Source organism: Molossus molossus, unplaced genomic scaffold (genome assembly GCF_014108415.1).
Source record: "Molossus molossus isolate mMolMol1 unplaced genomic scaffold, mMolMol1.p scaffold_m16_p_1, whole genome shotgun sequence".
Taxonomy (NCBI): Eukaryota; Metazoa; Chordata; class Mammalia; order Chiroptera; family Molossidae; genus Molossus; species Molossus molossus.
Genome location: NW_023425344.1, coordinates 230,102,281 through 230,120,495, shown reverse-complemented (window position 1 = coordinate 230,120,495; position 18,215 = coordinate 230,102,281). Strand labels below are relative to the sequence as shown.

The 18,215-nt window shown below is 39.6% G+C and overlaps 1 protein-coding gene across 1 annotated transcript in view; it reads left to right on the top strand.

Annotated features, from left to right (window-relative positions):
* The first annotated feature begins 506 nt into the window (after window positions 1–506).
* SNW1 (SNW domain containing 1) overlaps window positions 507–18,215 on the top strand; it is a 33,756-nt gene continuing 16,047 nt past the window's right edge. The window contains exons 1-4 of the mRNA XM_036272964.1: window positions 507–569; window positions 5,424–5,577; window positions 10,367–10,528; window positions 18,086–18,181. Coding sequence (XP_036128857.1) covers window positions 556–569; window positions 5,424–5,577; window positions 10,367–10,528; window positions 18,086–18,181 — 426 coding nt within the window. The 5' untranslated portion in view covers window positions 507–555. The remainder of the gene's footprint in view (window positions 570–5,423; window positions 5,578–10,366; window positions 10,529–18,085; window positions 18,182–18,215) is intronic.

Sequence of the window (18,215 nt, the reverse complement as noted above, 5' to 3'; positions counted from 1 at the left end):
TGCCGCTAGAGGGAACTGAACCGGAGTCTCTCCGGACTGCAGGCCGACGCTCTAACCGCTGAGCCAAACCGGCCAGGGCAACAAGGGATAAAATTTAAAGAAAAATTTTGAGTGTGCATATTTTCAGAGTGTCCGAAAACTCTCCATTTGCCAGTCTCACAATTTTCTATTGTTTTAAAACTCTTCATCCTTTTATTTAATGTTGCTTTCTTAGGAGGGCCCTTATATTTGGGACCCCCCTACAAGAGAAATGAATAGGGAACAGAATAAAGCAGCTTAAGAGGCCTTTTCGTTATATTGCCTACGTAACGCTCTGTCGATTTACAATGGACCGGTGAAGCATTTGCTTTTCTTAACTGAACCGCTTATCCCACTCTAACAGCTTAGTCCGGTTAGAGTAGAACCGCATTGTGGTTTTATTCAAAGAACTACAAATCCCAGAAGACCCTGCGTCTCGGACGCCTGCGTATTGCGCGCTCCTTCCTTTTCCTAACTCGTCTCGGGAAAGGCCCGCCCCGCGGTACTGTCGCTCGCGCTGGAAGCAAGCGGAAGAAGATGGCGCTCACCAGGTGGGTTGTTAATTCGGGTCCTCGATACGGAAGGGTCTGGAAGTACCCACTTTTTTTTCATTTTTCTGTCCACACTCTCCGGGCGGTGACCGGGTCCAGGGCACAGAGTGACGTGGGCTGAAACCACGGCTACGCTCTCCTGCCGGCTACCGGGGCGACTAGGCCTCGCCGAAGCTGGGGTCTTTCCTGAGTGGCTTCCCGGGTTGAGTTTGCCCCCTCACTAGGGCCGAAAGCAGCAGTGTGGTGAAGAGTTGTCGGGCCTCAGCTGCCGAGGAGCCGCACTGTTTTTCGCTTAAGTATCTTGTGAGGCAGCGGGTGGGGAGCGCTCCCCGGGGTCGGCGGCTCGGGTGGGCGCGGTGGGGGTCTGGGGGCAGTGGCTTCTTTGGGCGGAGCGAAGCGGCGAGAGGCGAGTGCTTTGCCTAAGGGCCGATCGTCAGCTGAGGGGTCTGCGCGGTCTCTGTCCCGAAGCAAGGATTCCGGAGGAAAACAAAAACAAAAAGGACGGGATGGGCACTGAACAGAAATTTTAAATTGGCCGGAGTAGCGGCCGCCGCTGCTAATTCGCGCCGCTGCTCTGCACTTTAACTTTGGACCTTAGAGTTTCTTCCGCGGATTAAAAACCCTTCAGGTTGGGGCTGTTCCGGGTTGCCTTGGTAACCGCATGTAGAGGGGTCCCTGCCTGGAAGAGAAAGATGCTGAAGCGGGAGAGTCCGAGGAGTTACGTAACTCCTGCTGGTCCGCGACCTTGCTGGCCCATCTGAGAAAAACTTTCCGTGCGAACGGAACAGGACCGGCCGAGGGTCCAAGAGGTGTTGTAAAGACAGGAGTCCGTTTAGGACATCCGCCTGCGCCCCCTACGCACACTCGGGCTGATGGCAGTTAATCCTAAAAATGTTGGAAACAAAAGTCTTTGGGGAATTCATTTTTGGTGTCTTGCTCCCTCCTAGGGCTTGTGTGTATACAGAAGGGAATGTGACAGTCTTTGGCTGCAGGAAAGATGGTGAACCAGGCACACAGGCATGCAACAAAGAACCCAGAATGTCTCTTTCTGTAGTGTTAACCTTAAGTGCAGAGGGAATTCTGTGGAATGAGCTGAATGGGCTGGAGAATTTCCTTTAGTAAATGTGGGCACCAACCGTTTGATTGAGTGCCCTCTAGGTGGAAGGCACTGTAGCAAAAACTAATGGAGTTATGAGTAAAGGCTTTGTGGTTTTGTGGAAAAGGTGAAATTTGAAAAGGACATGCAGGAAAAATACCAGAGATGATGTGGGTATTGTGTGCTTAAAATCGCAATGGCAGAGTGCAGTCTTTATGATATAGCTTGTCTTTGGGACTACATAGCTTTTTGGTTTTGTAGAGTTAGTTCCCGCTGATTTGATTTTTAGAGATGGTCTCAAGTTTTCTGGCGAAGTATTATTTCCAAAATCTACCAGGGATTAATGGCAGGGACTTGACATACTTATGTATTACAGTCTTGTCGTCACCAGTGGTTGTTACTAACTAAAGATTTAAAGTCCTACTGGTTTAATTGTCTAAAAGCAAGGGTATTTATTTAAGGTTATGTATCTGATAATATCATTTGCATTTTATATGCTTTTTTTTAGTGAAGGTTCACTAAGATGTCTCAACAGTGGCATTATCAGCATTTGGACTGGATAGTTCATTCTTTTATCGTCCTATGAGATGTTTAGCAGCATCTTTGGCTTCTACCCACTAGATGCCAGTAACACTCTTACCTACCCCCCCTCCAGTCCTCAAATTCTGACAAAATATCTCCAGACATTGTCAAATATCTACGTTGTAGATATTTTGCCCTCAGTTGAGACTCACTGAATAGAGTTTCTGCTTGCATATGGATCACTCTGCTCTCCCTCCCCCTCCCCACACCAGGAGTGTGCATCCTTGTGAGAATGTCACCCTTTACAAGAACAACAAAGTTAAGACCCTCTGAAAGGCTAAAATATGTTCTGACCTTAATCCATGCCAGTTTACCTGTTTATTGGATTGTCCAAACTCTGCTTTGGCAGACTGCCTGCTTTTGATCATTTTAATGGCCAGTTCTTCCAACAGAAGATAAAAGAAAAATGAGACAACAAATATTTTGGCTAATTTGTAATTGACTTTGTAACCCTCCAGTGTATTGGATGTATATGGTTTACTGAAAATAAGTATGGTAGGAGCCTAAAACTTTGGCTCCATTTATCCATCCATCTATCCATCCGTTCATCTATTCATCCATTCATTCTGTTATTTGTTGAAAGTCTACCATGTGCCAGCACTGTTGCAAGTGAAGATTTTACAGTTTTGAATCAGTCAGGCAAACTTGTTCTCACAGAGCTTACATTCTAGGAGAGACAGACTATATATGAGTAAATAAATTAATAATGCAATTTTAGGTAGTAAGTATTAGAAATAAAATAAAGATGTGAGGTGGAGTGCTGTTTTGGACAAGGTGGTCATAAAATAGCCCTAGGGAGGTGTAATTGAGCAGACACATGAATGCCAAGATGCAAGCACTGAAAGATGTGGGGAAGTATTTTCTATAAAAGCATTATAATGTTCTTAGCAAGTAAATAGACTGTTTTATGGCAGAGGGAATAGCAAATGTAAAGATCCTAAGATGGTTTAAGGAAAGGCAAGAAGGCTATAGTGACATAAAGATGGTGAGTGTGAAGGGTAGAGTAAATTTCTTTCACCTGCAAACAATTGGCCCCCTGCTGTGAGCTACATGGTGCCAGGAGGGTTAGGGACTAAAGAAGTAGGAGGCTTGGTTCCTGTCCTCAAGTTGCTTACAGTCTAGTTAGAGGGGGGAAAAGTAAATGAAGAGATAATTGCAATACAGTAAGGTAGATGTTACAGTAGTGGTACACAGAGGGTCTCGTGGGAGTACAGATGTGGGGCAACTAAGACTAGGGGAATCAGAACAGCTCCAAATAACCAAATATTTATGGAATATGGATTGAATGGTATCTAGTCACTGTGCCAAGTGGTTCATGGATTTTCTCATTTACTGTTTATAATAGCCGTATGTAAGTAGTCTTTTTTTTTTTTAAATTTATTTATTTATTTTTTATCCTCACCCGAGGACATTTTCCATTTTTTGTTCAAATAGAGTAGGAGGTGGAGAGAGAGAGAGAGAGAGAGAGAGAGAGAGAGAGAGAGAGAGAGAGAAACATCGAGTGGCTGGCCAGGGACAAACTGCATCTGAGGTACATGCCCTTAGCGGGAACCGAACCCGGGTCTCTCTGAACCGCAGGCCAATGCTCTAACTGCTGAGCCAAACCGGCCAGGGCTAGGTAGTCTTTTGATCTACCATTACAGATGAAAGAACTGAGATTCAGAGAGGTAAGTAGTTTATCCAGATTAGTAAATGGCATGTGTAGGATTTTTTTTTTTTTATCCTCACCCGCAGACATTTTTTCTCATTTTTTGTTCTGATAAGTGGGAGGGAGAGAGAGAGAAACATCTACGTGAAAGGGATACATTGATTGGCTGCCACCCGCACAACCAACCAGGGCCGGGGACAAACTGCAGCTGAGGCACACGCCCTTAGCAAGAACTGAACCCGGGTCTCTCTGGACCACAGGCCAATGCTCTAACAGCTGAGCCAAACCAGCCAGGGCTGCATATGTAGGATTTAAACTCTAAGCTCTTAGCCATCATATTACCTAACATCCCCCCCTCCACAACATCCCCCCCTCCACACTGGATTTGATCACTCTTGTTAGCCATCATATTACCTAACATGCCCCCCTCCACACTGGATTTGATCACTCTGATGTATGCTGTCATAGCACTCTGAATTTTTCCTTCATCACTTAATATAATTTTTAATTGTGGAGTCGTGTGAAACACACAGTGAATGGGCTGATACTCTGCTGAGTCAAACCTGTGCCAAACTAGTCAGGGCTACCTTAAGTTTTATTTATTTATTTATTTATTTTATATGTGCCCCTAGTGGGAACCGAACCTGGGACCCCGAACCTGGGACTCTCTGGTCCGCAGGCTGACCGCTCCAACCGCTGAGCCAAACCAGTCAGGGCTACCTCTTAAGTTTTAAAGTGCATTCTAAACTAGATACCCTTAGGAAGGCACACTTAAATATGCAACTTGTGTTTCTTTCTCTCATCAGTTTCTTTGTTACATTCAATTCTAATCTTTGTTCTTTTATATTGACACTAAAATAGTTAAAAGTAAGAAGCATAAGAGTAAAATGGTTAAAAATAAGGATAGCAAAGAGACCATCTGGTGTGCCTCAGTGGATTGAGCGTAGTCCCATGTACTGAGAGGTCTGGGTTCAATTCCCAATCAGGGCACATACCGGGGTTGCAGGGCTTGATCCCCAGTTGGGGGCATGCAGGAGACAGCCAATCAGTATTTCTCTCTCACATCAATGTTTCTATCTCTCCCTTCCTCTCTCTAAAAATAAATATAAAAAATCAATAAAAACATATTTTTAAAAAAGAATAGCAAAGACACCAAGAAAGCCATGTAATAGAGAGTATGCCCGTGGGTAATTCAGGATGTTCACTTGCTTGTTACCAGGAAAGAAATGTAGAAGCATAAAAACTCAGTAGTTTGTATAGTACGTGAGGTATCTGTTCATTTTTGTTTCTGGCACCATTTGCCTGCATTCTAGTCAAATGTTTCTATTGTATGTCTCTGAGTACTTTTTTTTTTCCAGGCATAACAAAATGACTGATAATAAGTACTGCCATAGATTATCGAAAAGTTTGCTCTTTTCCTCAAAGGAAAAAGTCTTATAGGAAAATAGTTTCTGGTGGCCAAGTTACAATAATCAAATTAATTGTAAGAACTTGTTAAAATTCTGACTTTTATTATCTTTGCTTATAGCTTTTTACCTGCACCTACTCAGCTATCTCAGGACCAGCTTGAGGCTGAAGAAAAAGCAAGATCCCAGAGATCACGACAGACCTCACTGGTATCCTCCCGAAGAGAACCTCCCCCATACGGGTACCGGAAAGGCTGGATACCTCGGTTATTAGAGGTAAATATGGACCTTCAGTTTGGATTTATTAAATTGTGCTGAAATTTATTATAGTACCTTTGTAAAATAAATTTAAACCCTAGAATCTACACATGAGTGTCAATATAACATAAATTCTGGATGTGAACTCTCAAGACATATACTTCTCTCAGATGATGGATCTTTTTCTTCTTATCATCATTGCTTTGCAATCACTGAAGAGTTGTACTAGTTTATGTCTCTTCTTCTGTCAAACTATTAAACATGTACAAAAGAAACTAAAAGAATGATTTGGGTACTTGTCCCTCCTTCCTCCTCCCTACATGCACAATATCATATTACCCTTAAGAGACAACCTTCCTCCAAGGAAAACGCCAGCATTACTTTTTTTTTATTTCCGATTTTGTTCCCATTGGATATAATGGAAAGAGCACTGACAAAGAGATTAAAAAACAAACTGGTTTTGCATCATAGTGTGCTACTTACTATTTGTGTGACCCTGGGTAAATCCTAACCTCTCTTCATCTGTTTTCTTGTCTTCATTTTGAGAATTATATGCCTAATATACATATGAGATAAATTCTTTTTCCTCCAATTTTTATTAATTTATTTTTGTTACAGATGTTTCTCCTTTTTCTCCCCAGACCCCCTCCTCTCCATCCTGCTCCCACACACACACCCCCAGCATTGTCTATGTTCATTGGTTATGCATACATGCATATAAGTTCTTTGGCATATGAGGTAAATTTTTAAGAGGTGTAAGAGACTTGGCTGGTGTGGCTCAGTGGTTGAGTGTCAGCCCATGCACCAAGATGTTGCTGGTTTGATTCCTGGCCAGGGCACATGCCCAGGTTGTGGGACAAATCCCCAATGGGGGGCATGTAGGAGGCGGCCAATCGAAGTTCTCTCTCTTTGATGTTTTCATCTCTCCCTCTCCTCTCTCCAAAAATCAATAAAGAAAAAAAAATAGTTTTTAAAAAAGATGTAACAGATATAATTTGATGGTTGATTTGGAGGCATGGGGAGGAGGAAAGAATGTGGAATGATCGTTTTATATCTTTTGCTTGTTCACAAAGAACAAACTTCTTTGGCAGCACCTCTTTTCCTGATTACTCTGGATCCTGTACATAAGTTCAATACATATTTCTTTCCCTAATTCCAGGTCATACTTTATCATACTTGACCCTTTTTTTTTTTTATCCTCACCCGAGGACATTTTTGCATTTATCTTCAGATAGAGTGGGAGGGAGAGAGGGAGGAAGAGAGAGAGAGAGAGAGAGAGAAACATTGATGTGGGAGAGACATTGAGTGGCTGCCACCCACACGACCCCAACCCGGGCCATGGACAAATTGTAACCAAGGTACGTGCCCTTAGTGGTAACTGAACCTGGGACTCTAGTCCTCGGGCCGATGCTCTAACCGCAGAGCCAAACTGACCAGGGCTTGACTTTTTTTTTATCTAGGAAGAAAAGCAGACATTTGAGATATAATTCATTTTGCTTCCCAAGACCTCTTCTGTATCATCAAGCCTTTTTCTTCTTCTCCCAAGATTAATTCTGACTCCTACAAATTTTCTTCCTCCGTGTTCTAAGGAATATACCTGCCCTCTTAAAAATCTTTAAATGCCTAGCCCTGGCCAGTTCTGCTCAGTAGTTAGAGCCTTGGCCTGTGGACCAGAGTCGCAGGTTCGACTCCTGGTTAAGGACACATTACCTTGGTTGCAGGTTTGATCCCCATCTCTGGTCAAGGTTGTGCAGGAGGCAACCAATTGATGTGTCTCTCTCATATTGATGTTTCTCTCTCCCTCCCTCCCACTCTATCTGAAAAATATTTAATAATTGGAAAAATACCCTTGGGTGAGTATTAAAAATATATATAAGTAAAACTAAAACTCTTAAAATACCTATACCATTTCTTTTTGTACCTGTTTTGTTGTTGTTGTTAATCCTCACCTGAGGACATTTTTCTGTTGATTTTTAAATAGAGCGGGAGGGAGGGAGGGAGGGAGAGAGAGAGAAACATCAACATGAGAGAAACACATTGATTGGTTGCCCCTGCACAACCCTGGCCGGGTCTGGGGATCATACCTGCAACCTGGGTACATGCCCTTGATCGGGAATCAAACTCAAGACCCTTCAGTCCAAGAGCCAACACTCTAACCTCTGAGCCAAACCAGCCAGAGTTATTTTCATTTTATCACTTTGTTATATTCTTGCACATGGTTATGGTTTTTACTTTATAAGTGGGAAGGGCTCATGCCCTTAACTTTTTTCGTGTGCCTCCAAGTGGTGATCATAGTGCATGAACTTAGTAGTCATTGGATTGAAACGTGTTGCTCAGCACCCTGTAATAAGCCATCTATATTCTTAGCCTGTCCATGTTGGTAATTCCCCCTACCTACTAGAACTCTTTAGGGAGGATGAACACCTGACCAGATCATGTCTTCTTCTAACATATTCCCTGTTTTTGTTTTTTTCCTCAGCTGTCCTCTGGTCCTTATTAATTCTAGAATGTGAAGGCCAGTCCTACAACAATTTTTAAAGAATTTTTGTTGTTGCTTTTGTTTTTGCTGATAGTGTAATTTGTGAGAAGCAGAGCAAAATAAAAGATCATCAAAGAGGCTTATCTGGGATAAAAGGTAGTGATTGGCATGTCTCATAGAGGGTTTGAGTGTGTCTTTTGAGGAATTATAGATGTTCTTCATTTGGCCTCAAAGATTGTAGGTGGCAGGCATCATTTTACATACAACAGAAGTTTTATCCTTACTTCCATTCCATTATGACATTCAGGTACCGTTCGCTTTTTAAAACCTTAATTTAACTATCAAAAGTTTCATATATCCTGGTGGAACAGAACAGTTTATTTGAAAATCATACCAAAATGGCCAGCTAATCTGGAAACACCATGAATGCTTCTTGAGGGGAGTGAATGTTCTGCAGAAGATAGCATTTTGTTCTAGTTTTCAAAGTAAGAGCTAGGATTTTCTGGCAAGTTTAATGACCACATAATGCCACATCTACAGTTCTGAAGTGCTTATTATAGTTGAAGAACTCCAGCAAATCTGAGCATGTGACAGATTGAAGGCCTGGGTACAGGTGGCACCTTTTTTGGGACTGCTTGAACTATTTCTGCCTAATTTATCACAAAATGTCTCCCTCAGCTTTATTGTTTTCTTTTAAAAATGTCAAACTGTTCTTTAGCAATTAAGTATATTGTACCTAGGAAATCATATATCCGTGATCTTGGAATATTTCATGAAGGAGGAGGTCTTATAAAAGTGGTTATTTTCCTAATTTATTTCTCATCAACTCTTTTCTAAATGATTCGTATTAATATGTTGTTGTTTTTTAATTATTTCTTAGTACTACGGGATTTTTTTTGGTACATGCCCTTAGTGGGAACCAAACCCAGGACTCTCTGGTCCACAGGCCAGTGCTCATACCGCTGAGCCAAACCAGCCAGGGCAGTACTAAGGGATTTGCCTTTTTTTTTATCCTCACCCAAGGACATTCCTCCATTTTTTGTTCAGATAGAGTGGGAGGGAGAGAGGAAAAGAGAGAGAAAGAAAAACATCGACATGAAAGGGACACATCAAGTGGCTCTGACCCAACCAGGGCCGGGGACAAACTGCAACCGAGGCACGCACCTTTAGTGGGATCTGAACCCAGGTCTCTCTGGACCGCAGGCCATCGCTCTAACTGCTGGGCCAAACCGGCCAGGGCAGGATTTGGTACATGCCTAAAAGAAAGGTATTTTCATTTAACAAGAAATACAGAGGGTTGTTTGGAGTCAAATATCTGGGTTCAAATCCTAAATATGCTAGCTATGAGACCTTGGGAAAATACCTTAATTTGTCTGAAGTTGAAATTTTTTCCTATGAAAATATGAGGTATTGAAGAATTATAAGAATTAAATGAGATAATATAAGTGGATTATATTTTGTAAGTTATAAGGTACTGAGCAACTATTACTAATTTTAATAAAGTTATGTTAATATTCATATGTTCATTCGATAGTCTACCTTTTTTTGTAATATTAAACTTTATTGAAAGGCTTTACTTTGCATGTTCTACTTTAGAGGTCTTAATTATCCTAAATAATGGTATGTCATCACCATTAGAAATGTGTTATACTCATTTTTGTTTTTTCTTATTCTATTTATTTTATTTGCTTCTCATGGAATACTGAATTACTAATATCGTTAGTATTAAAATCGGTTCCAACAAAAAAGTCTTTACATTTCTGCCCTAACTATAGCTTGATCTTTTCCTTAGCATAAACATTTTGCTTAATTTTTTCCTGCCACATATATAAAAGCCAGATTCCTTGCCATGGTCTAGAAGCCCTTTCATGATTTGGTGTTTGTCTATTCATGCAGCCTTATCACGTGTGTGTCCTCAATAAGCTACAATCCCACTGGACTCTCATTTCCTAAAACATACTAAACTTATTCTTGCTGCAGGGCCTTCACTGTTGTAGATTTGCTTCCCTCAGCTCTTCCCATAACTGATTTCTCAGTCAGGCTTTAGTTCACATTACCTCTTCACGAAGACAATCCTGCCACACTATCGAAAGTAGCCTCTCTTCCCAGTCTCTTTATTATAAACTTTCAGTGAATTTATCACAAGCCAAAGATTATGCTTTTTATATCTTTGCCCAGTAGAATATACTACACTCCACAAGATCAGATAAAACTTTTATTTATTGCTGTTATCTCTAGCTTCTTGCATAATAAAAGCTTAGTAATTGTTAATGAATATATCTTGAATCTCAAATTACTATTCATTAAAAAAATTTTTTTAATATATAGGATTTCGGAGATGGAGGTGCTTTTCCAGAGATCCATGTGGCCCAGTATCCATTGGATATGGGACGAAAGAAAAAAATGTCAAATGCATTGGCCATTCAAGTGGATGCGGAAGGTAAAATTAAATATGATGCAATTGCTCGACAAGGACAGTCAAAAGACAAGGTAATCCTCTCCATGACCCCCCCCCCCCCGATAGTTATTTTTGTGAAGAATTTTTTTAACTGTGTTGAAATAATAAATCTGTCTATTTATGTTAAAAGGAGCATAAAATTTGCTTAGATATGACTTCATAACAGTATGAGCATTACATTATGATATCATAACAGTGATGACTTTTTCCTTTGAAATTTCCCAAATAGATGGTAGCTTATATCTGCTTAGGATTTTTACTTATTTTACATTTTTAAAACAATTATTTTATAGTACTAACACTTTTTAAGTGCTAGCAAATTTATAAAACTATAAATACATATTTAATTTTGTGTATAGTTATCTTGTGATCCTCCCCCATTTACTTACAAAATACTTACAGATGTTTAACTATTTTAGTAGTTAATTTGAATATAATAAATTACAAAAACTTATTTTCCTTGATTAAGTATAAAATTGGTACTTGCTATCCAGATTTAGGATGGCCCTGCTTATAAAGTAATCCAGAGACCAAAAATAAAATGTACTTAAATAATCTCATCACAGAACAGCTACATTTAGAGCCAAGAAACTTTTTAAGAAGACCTCGTTTTTTTTCTTGTAAATAAATCCTCCAAATAGAGGTAAACGATCTCTTTAGAATTGAAGATGTTGGAAAAAATAAGAGCCTTCATTGCCTGGCTGGTTCTCTTTTCTAGTTTTATTTTACCCTCTAAAATATCACTGATGACAACCCATCCTTTGTTCCTAGTCATAGCTGATGAGTTTTTGGGAAAACATTAATGTAGCCCTGGCCCATGTGGCTCAATTGTTTGAGTGTTCTCCCATGCACAAGTGGGTCACCGGTTCGATTCCTGGTCAGTGCTCATGCCCATGTTGAAGTTTGTGGTGCATGCGTGAGGCAACCAATTGATGTTTTATCTCACATCGATGTTTCTCTCTCCCTCTCCCTTAAGTCAATTTTAAAAAAACTATATAGCCATGCAGTTTATATCTTGGGTTTCAACTGAGCTCCCTTGGTGTTCCTCCAAGCTTTTTTATTTTTATTTTGAGAGTACATTTACATGGAAAGACTTAGGTTAGAAGAAGCAACAGGAGAGAGCCTAGGCAGGGCTGCTTTGGCTCGCTGGGAAGTCAGAGAAAAGAGGGCATTGGAGTCAGGTTCAGTGGGTTAGCCTGGGACGAGCTACTGCTGCCCATTGCTCCCCTGGTTGTAAGTCTTATGAGGTCCCTTAGAGTTTAGGAGATGCACGCCTCAAAGGGAAGAAAGGCGCAAGCCTGCTCCCAGGAAGCAGAGCACGCCCCATGTTCCTCCAAGCTTTAACTCCTACTCCAGTTTATCTCCTCTCAGCTTAACAAGGCGACTCCCCATCTATGTGCATATAAAGATTATAAGAAAATTGTCAACTTTCTTTATCCTGCACTTTTCTTTTCATCTCTATAAGAAATCTCCTCTCCTACCTAAACCTTCTCTTGTCACATGAATTTTAGTATTTTCTGGATTTCATCCCTTCCCCTTCCCTTTATAACTCCACCTTTTCTTTATTGTTCTTAAGGTTATGCCTTTTACTTCTCTTCTGCTGGCTCCTTCCTGTTAGCATTTGAATATGATTGCTTTAAAAGTTTTTCTCTGACTATCCTCAAGGCTCTTTCTAGCTACTGCCAAATTTCCACCTAATTTTCTTTAAGCTTTTTGCAAGAGTTGTTTTCTGCTCCACTACTACTTCACCTCCCTTTTTTTTATTTTTTATTTTTTTTATCCTCACCCAAGGACATTTTTCCATTTTTGGTTCAGGTAGAGTGGGAGGGAGAGAGAGGAAGAGAGAGAGAGAAAAAAACATCAATGTGAAAGGGACACATCGAGTGGCTGCTACCCGCACGACCAACCAGGGCTGGGGACAAACTGCAACTGAGGTACGTGCCCTTAACGGGAACCGAACCCAGGTCTCTGTGGACCACAGGCTGACACTCTAACCACTAAGCCAAACCGGCCAGGGCTTCACCTCCCTTTTAGTCTTTCAGTATAGTATGGTTTCACTTCACCCAGTCTGCTTAGACAGCTCTCTGGTGAAGGTCTCTAAGACTTTTTTTCTCATAACACATTTTCTTTGACTAATTTAATTTATTCCCTTGGCTAAAATGTTAGTTGTGTGACAATGACTGTCAAATATGTGTCTCCAGCACAGTTTTCTTTCTTGCACTCTAGGTCCTTGTAAGGGCAGACCTATCTAGATTTCCCCAAGTGTACTACTCAATCAAATCCAAAACTAAAAGCACAATTTTTCACTTTAGCTACCTTTCTTTATTCTTTACCTCAGTGATTGGCAGTGATACCTTCCTAATTGACTATGCTAAAAGCCTGGGAGTCCTTTTTTTCCCTCATACTTTATTGATTTAAAAAAAAATACATTAATATATTCTTACGGTAGAAGTTACCAATACTACATAAGTATATACACTCCTGCCTACTTCTCCCACTTTACTTCCCAGAGGTAACTATTGTTACTATAATGGTATATATCTTTCCAGGCCTTTGTTATGGATTTAGGTATATATATGTATTCCCACTTTATACACACACATATATCTTTTTTTACATGAATAATATTTTAATACCCATAACTGCCATAGACTTGCTTTATTTACTTAAAGTGTTTTGAAGATTTTTGTTAGTATATATACATCTACTTCATGTTTTAAAAAACAGAGAGAGAGAATTCCATGGTGTGCCTGTGCCCTAAAAATGCTCTAAAAACATAGTCTTGCCCTGGTCAATTTTGCTCAGTGGTTAGAGTGTTGGCCTGCAGACCAAAGGTTTGATTTTCAGTCAAGGGCACATACCTGGGTTGTAGGTTTGATCCCTGGCCCTGGTTGGGGCGCTTGCAGGAGACACCCAGTCGATGTGTCTCTCACATCAATGTTTGTTTTTCTCTCTCTCCTTCCCCCCCACTCCCTCCCTCATACTTTCTCTAAAAAAAAAAAAAAAAATCAATGGAAAAAAGATACTCAGGTGAGGATTTAAAAAATGAAAACATAAAGTCTTAAAAATAACAAAAAAAAACACAATGAAGATTGTTTTTAAAAATGAATAAAGCATTCAATGAATTAAGAAGAAAGATACTAAATAGAGTGACTACCTGTATTATTCTAAAATTGTTTCTGTTGGATGTATTTTCTTGCTGGACTTTATGCCCTAGAGTATACATTTAAATTCTTTATACAAATTTAACCAACATGTACTTTAATTTTTTTTAAAGTGGATGAATTTACACACTGAGTTTTTTAATGCATTTAATAATTCAATATTTACTGAGTACCCACTATGTACTGGCATTTGGAGGAGGGACACTTCTTGATTGGTTGGGACTGTCTTGGGCATTGTATACATTTAACATAATTGACACACCTGTTAAATACCAGTAGTGCCATCCACACTGCCATTGACTTAACCAGAAATAACTCTCATATTTACAAAAGCCTGGGGAGGGGGAATTGGAGGTGACAGCATACCCTGTTTAAAAACTACTGGTTTTCCTATTTTAGAAGAAGGAATCTGCTACTAAAGGTACAAAATGGATTTTTATTTATTTTATTTTTTTAATATGTTTTTATTGATTTTAGGGAGAGAGATAGAAACATCAATGTGAGAGAGAAACATCATGCCTCCTAGTGGGGATCAAGCCCACAACCCAGGCATGTGCCCTGACCAGGAATCGAACTGGGATCTCTCAGTCCATGGGACAATGCTCAATCCGCTGAGCCACACTGTCCAGGCCAAAATAGGTTTTTAAAAATCTTATTCAGAAGCCTGATATGCAGAGTCCTTGACATAGAATGAAAATAGTTTTTTGGATTATTGAATTTGCAGTATAGTACAAAGATTTCTGATTTATATCAGAGGGATCGGTATTCTTCAGAAACCAGGGAGTTCTCACTGAAATATTAATAGTGAAGGAGCAAGAATGGAAAATGCTAGCCTTAGGTGTAAGAGGTAAAGAACAAGGCACGATTCCAAGGGATAATATTCTAGGGCAAGTCTAAGGCCATTAATCTCTCCACATGTAAAGTAAATACTATATGTACAAGACTTATTGGTAATACAGAATTCAGAGGGGGAAAAATTTTCTTGAAGTAAATCTTGGTAGAACTACCAAGATTTTTTCAATTGTGACTTGAGTGATAAGTCTTAAAATAAAAAGCTTTGGTGTTTACATTTTTTCTCCAGAAATAGTTTTATAGGAAATGCTACCTAAAAGAATGACTTCAACCTCTCCTGCCCTCCCAAATCCAACAACTTTTTAACCCCAAAATAGTTTTGTATGCTGTTATTTATTACCTTGTTCATGTGATTTCACAAACTAGCTAAGCCTAAAAATATACTATTTTCTTTCTACTTCTGAAATGGTGAATATGTTGATAGGCTCGTTCTTTTAGTCAGTCCAGTTCTTTGCCAGTTTTCAGTAATAAAAATAAATCTGTTTCACAGATGAGTTACTGCTTTATCTTTTCCAAAGCTTATTTGTGCTCCTGATACCTTCGAGAGTATATTATATTTTTCAGATAATCCTCCTTAGCTCCTTTGCCTCCTGGGACATACTGAATTTCTTCAGCACATTTAGTTCTCTGGCAATAAAAATTAGGGGTTTTATAGTTAATTACCATGGAAGAATCTTGCTCTTCAGATGTCCTTCACTTAGCTTTGTGAGATGCTAGAATCTTATTGATGCTCATTTAAAGGGTTATTAACTTTGGAATACCCAAATAAGAAGCAGCAAATGGCTCTTGTATGCTAAATTAGTATCGAAACTTTATGTTAAGCATATATGACTACCAGGGAGCCATTTCCTTAGACTCTTTTCCTGTAATGATTGCTGTGTAAAAGTAATTAACTCTTCATGGTCTTGGTATTATTTTCTAGAGAACTGTTACATAAGTTTAAATTCTTGTGTAGATTTTTCCATCCTGAAAAAAATGAGACTTTTGAGGTCACTTACTAGCTGCACAATCTTAATGCACTGAGCCTCACTGTTCTCATGAGAGTGAGCAGCTTTCGGGTCACTTCCAGAATGAGCACTCTGAGAAGATGGTCACACTAGTAGTTCACATATCAGTAGTCCATGTTTTATTGTAAATCATCTACACTTTCTTACCTGTTCCCTTGTCTGTTCCTCAGAAAAAAATGCTAGAAATTTCAGCCTCTCGCCATGAGATAGTTTTGATAGAATGTTCTGCAGGGCCTAAAATATACTCACCTTTAACATAGGATAGATAGTCTCTAAAATTCATATATTCATTCATTTGTACAACAAATATTGACTGAATGCTTCCTGCAGACCAGATACTGTTACAGGCACTGGAGATGCTTTATGAATAAGAAATTCTTCATCTGTAATGTAGGTATAATCATTGTGCATACCTAATAGGGCTGATATGAGGGTTCAATTAGTTACTATATATAAAGCAAAGGAGCAGAGGCACAAAATAAGTACTTAATAAATGTTAGTTTTTATTGTTATTTTAAAAGGGGATACAGATAAACAAGTAAAATAGATGAATAATTTTTTAATGTGAGCAGTGTTTTGAAGGCAATAAACAGAGTGCTATGACAACAAATGATTGGGTGGAGAGAGGTTGCTGCTTTAGTGAGTGTAGCCAGGGGATGCCCCACACCATTGCATTCATGACCTGTGAACTGAGGTTCAGAGATTGAGCACTCACTTGAAGAACTGGGAACAACACTTTATAAAGGCTCAGAATTGGGGGAAAGCATATAGCGTTTAAAAAAAAATCAGAAGAGCCCATGTGACTGAAGCATAATGAATGAGACAGTGAGAGGTATGGCGAGGGGGTGGGGGGTTGAAGCTGTAGGCAAAGCCAGATCACATTGTAGAGGCCATAAAGTATTTTTTGCTCTGTTTGGAGTAAGAAATTAAGAACAGCATGCATGCCCTAGCCAGTTTGGCTCAGCTGTTAGAGCATCAGCCTATGGACCAGAGAGTCCTGTGTTTGGTTTCCGCCAAGGGCATGTACCTCGGTTGCATTTTGTTCCCCGCCCTGGTTGGGGTCATGTGGATGGCAACCATTTGATGTGTCTCTCTCACATCGATGTTTCTCTTCCTCCCGCTTTATCTGAAGATAAATGCAAAAATGTCCTCTGGTGAGGATTTAAAAAAAAAAAAAGAATAGCATGCATTTCTTTTAAGCAATTTTAAGGAATGTTGTGATGGAATGCAATTATTGATATAAGACTTTGACTTAGAGTAATGAAGAGGTTATTTTCTGCAGAAAAGTTTTGCAAGATCTCAAGTGCCCAAGAATATGGTTTTCTTTCATATGCATAAAGTTGTCCTTTCTATATGTGTCAAAGAATTCCTGACTTAAGCAGCAGAATATAAAAGGCTGATTATTTGTTAAATTTCCAGTACCTCTTTTTTTTCTTCTATAAAAACTGCCATGTATGCCCTGGCCAGTTTGGCTCAGCGGTTAGAGCGTCGGCCTGCGGTCCTGAGAGACCCGGGTTCGGTTCCCGCTAAGGGCGCGTGCCTCGGCTGCAGTTTGTCCCCGGCCCTGGTCGGTTGTGCGGATGGCAGCCACTCGATGTGTTCCTTTCACATCGATGTTTCTCTCTCTCTCTCTCTGTTAAAAATGTCCTCGGGTGAGGATAAAAAAAAAACAAAAAACTGCCATGTAAGGTTTTGTGAAAGTGTTCAAGGAGTATAGATGAGCATGAAAGTAAGTAATATTCTGAGTTTTTTCAGGGGCCTACCATACCAGTGTCAGCCGGATAGAAACCATGTTGAGCCTAGTAAGAAATCAAATAGCAGTCCTGAATTTGGATAATGAGTGTAAAATATATAAAATGTTATTTGAGTTCTTTTTTCATGGAAGAATGTGTTCTGGTATTTTTTACAATGGCACATGTTCCTTTTCTTAGTCTATGAATAGAGTTAATGCCAGAAAAAACAAACATTCTAAGTAAAGTGAGGTCAATGAAATTTTCCAGGCCCACTGAATTTGGAAGTTATTTGGTGACCTGACTTAAATTCTGATGAGTTTGTAATCCAAGATAATGGTGCTCTAGGCAACTTATATCATCATTAATTTCAAGTGCTAGTGAGCCTCAAAAATGGGGATCACTGATGCATAAGATTTTGTTGGCACAATTTATTTGGACACGGACTTGATTAGAAGATCTCAAATAATTTAAATGCATGAGTTCAAAGGAAAATATAGCCAGGGCAGCAATGTGTGTATATATTTTAAGCTTCTTTAGTTTTAAAATCTAGAAGATAAAATCTTTTTCCTGAATTTATAAGTTTGCTGAGAGGAAGTGTTGACTTCTGAAATGACTTAATGAGGTTGCTTTTTTATTTTCTTAAGATTTTTGTTAATTTTTATAGGAAGAGGGAGAAACATCAGTCAGCTGCCTCCTGCATGCCCCCTACCAGGGGTCAAGCCCACAACCCGGCATCAGGTCTTTTCAGTGCTTGGGATAACACCCTAACATCCAGGGCAGTTTGCTTTTCATTCTCTGCTTTTCTTAAGTCTGCTTGTGTTTGAACATTTTAGGTCATTTATAGCAAGTACACCGACCTGGTTCCCAAGGAAGTTATGAATGCAGATGACCCAGACCTGCAAAGACCTGATGAAGAAGCTATTAAAGAGGTAACTGGGAATTGTACTAGAATTAATCAAGATA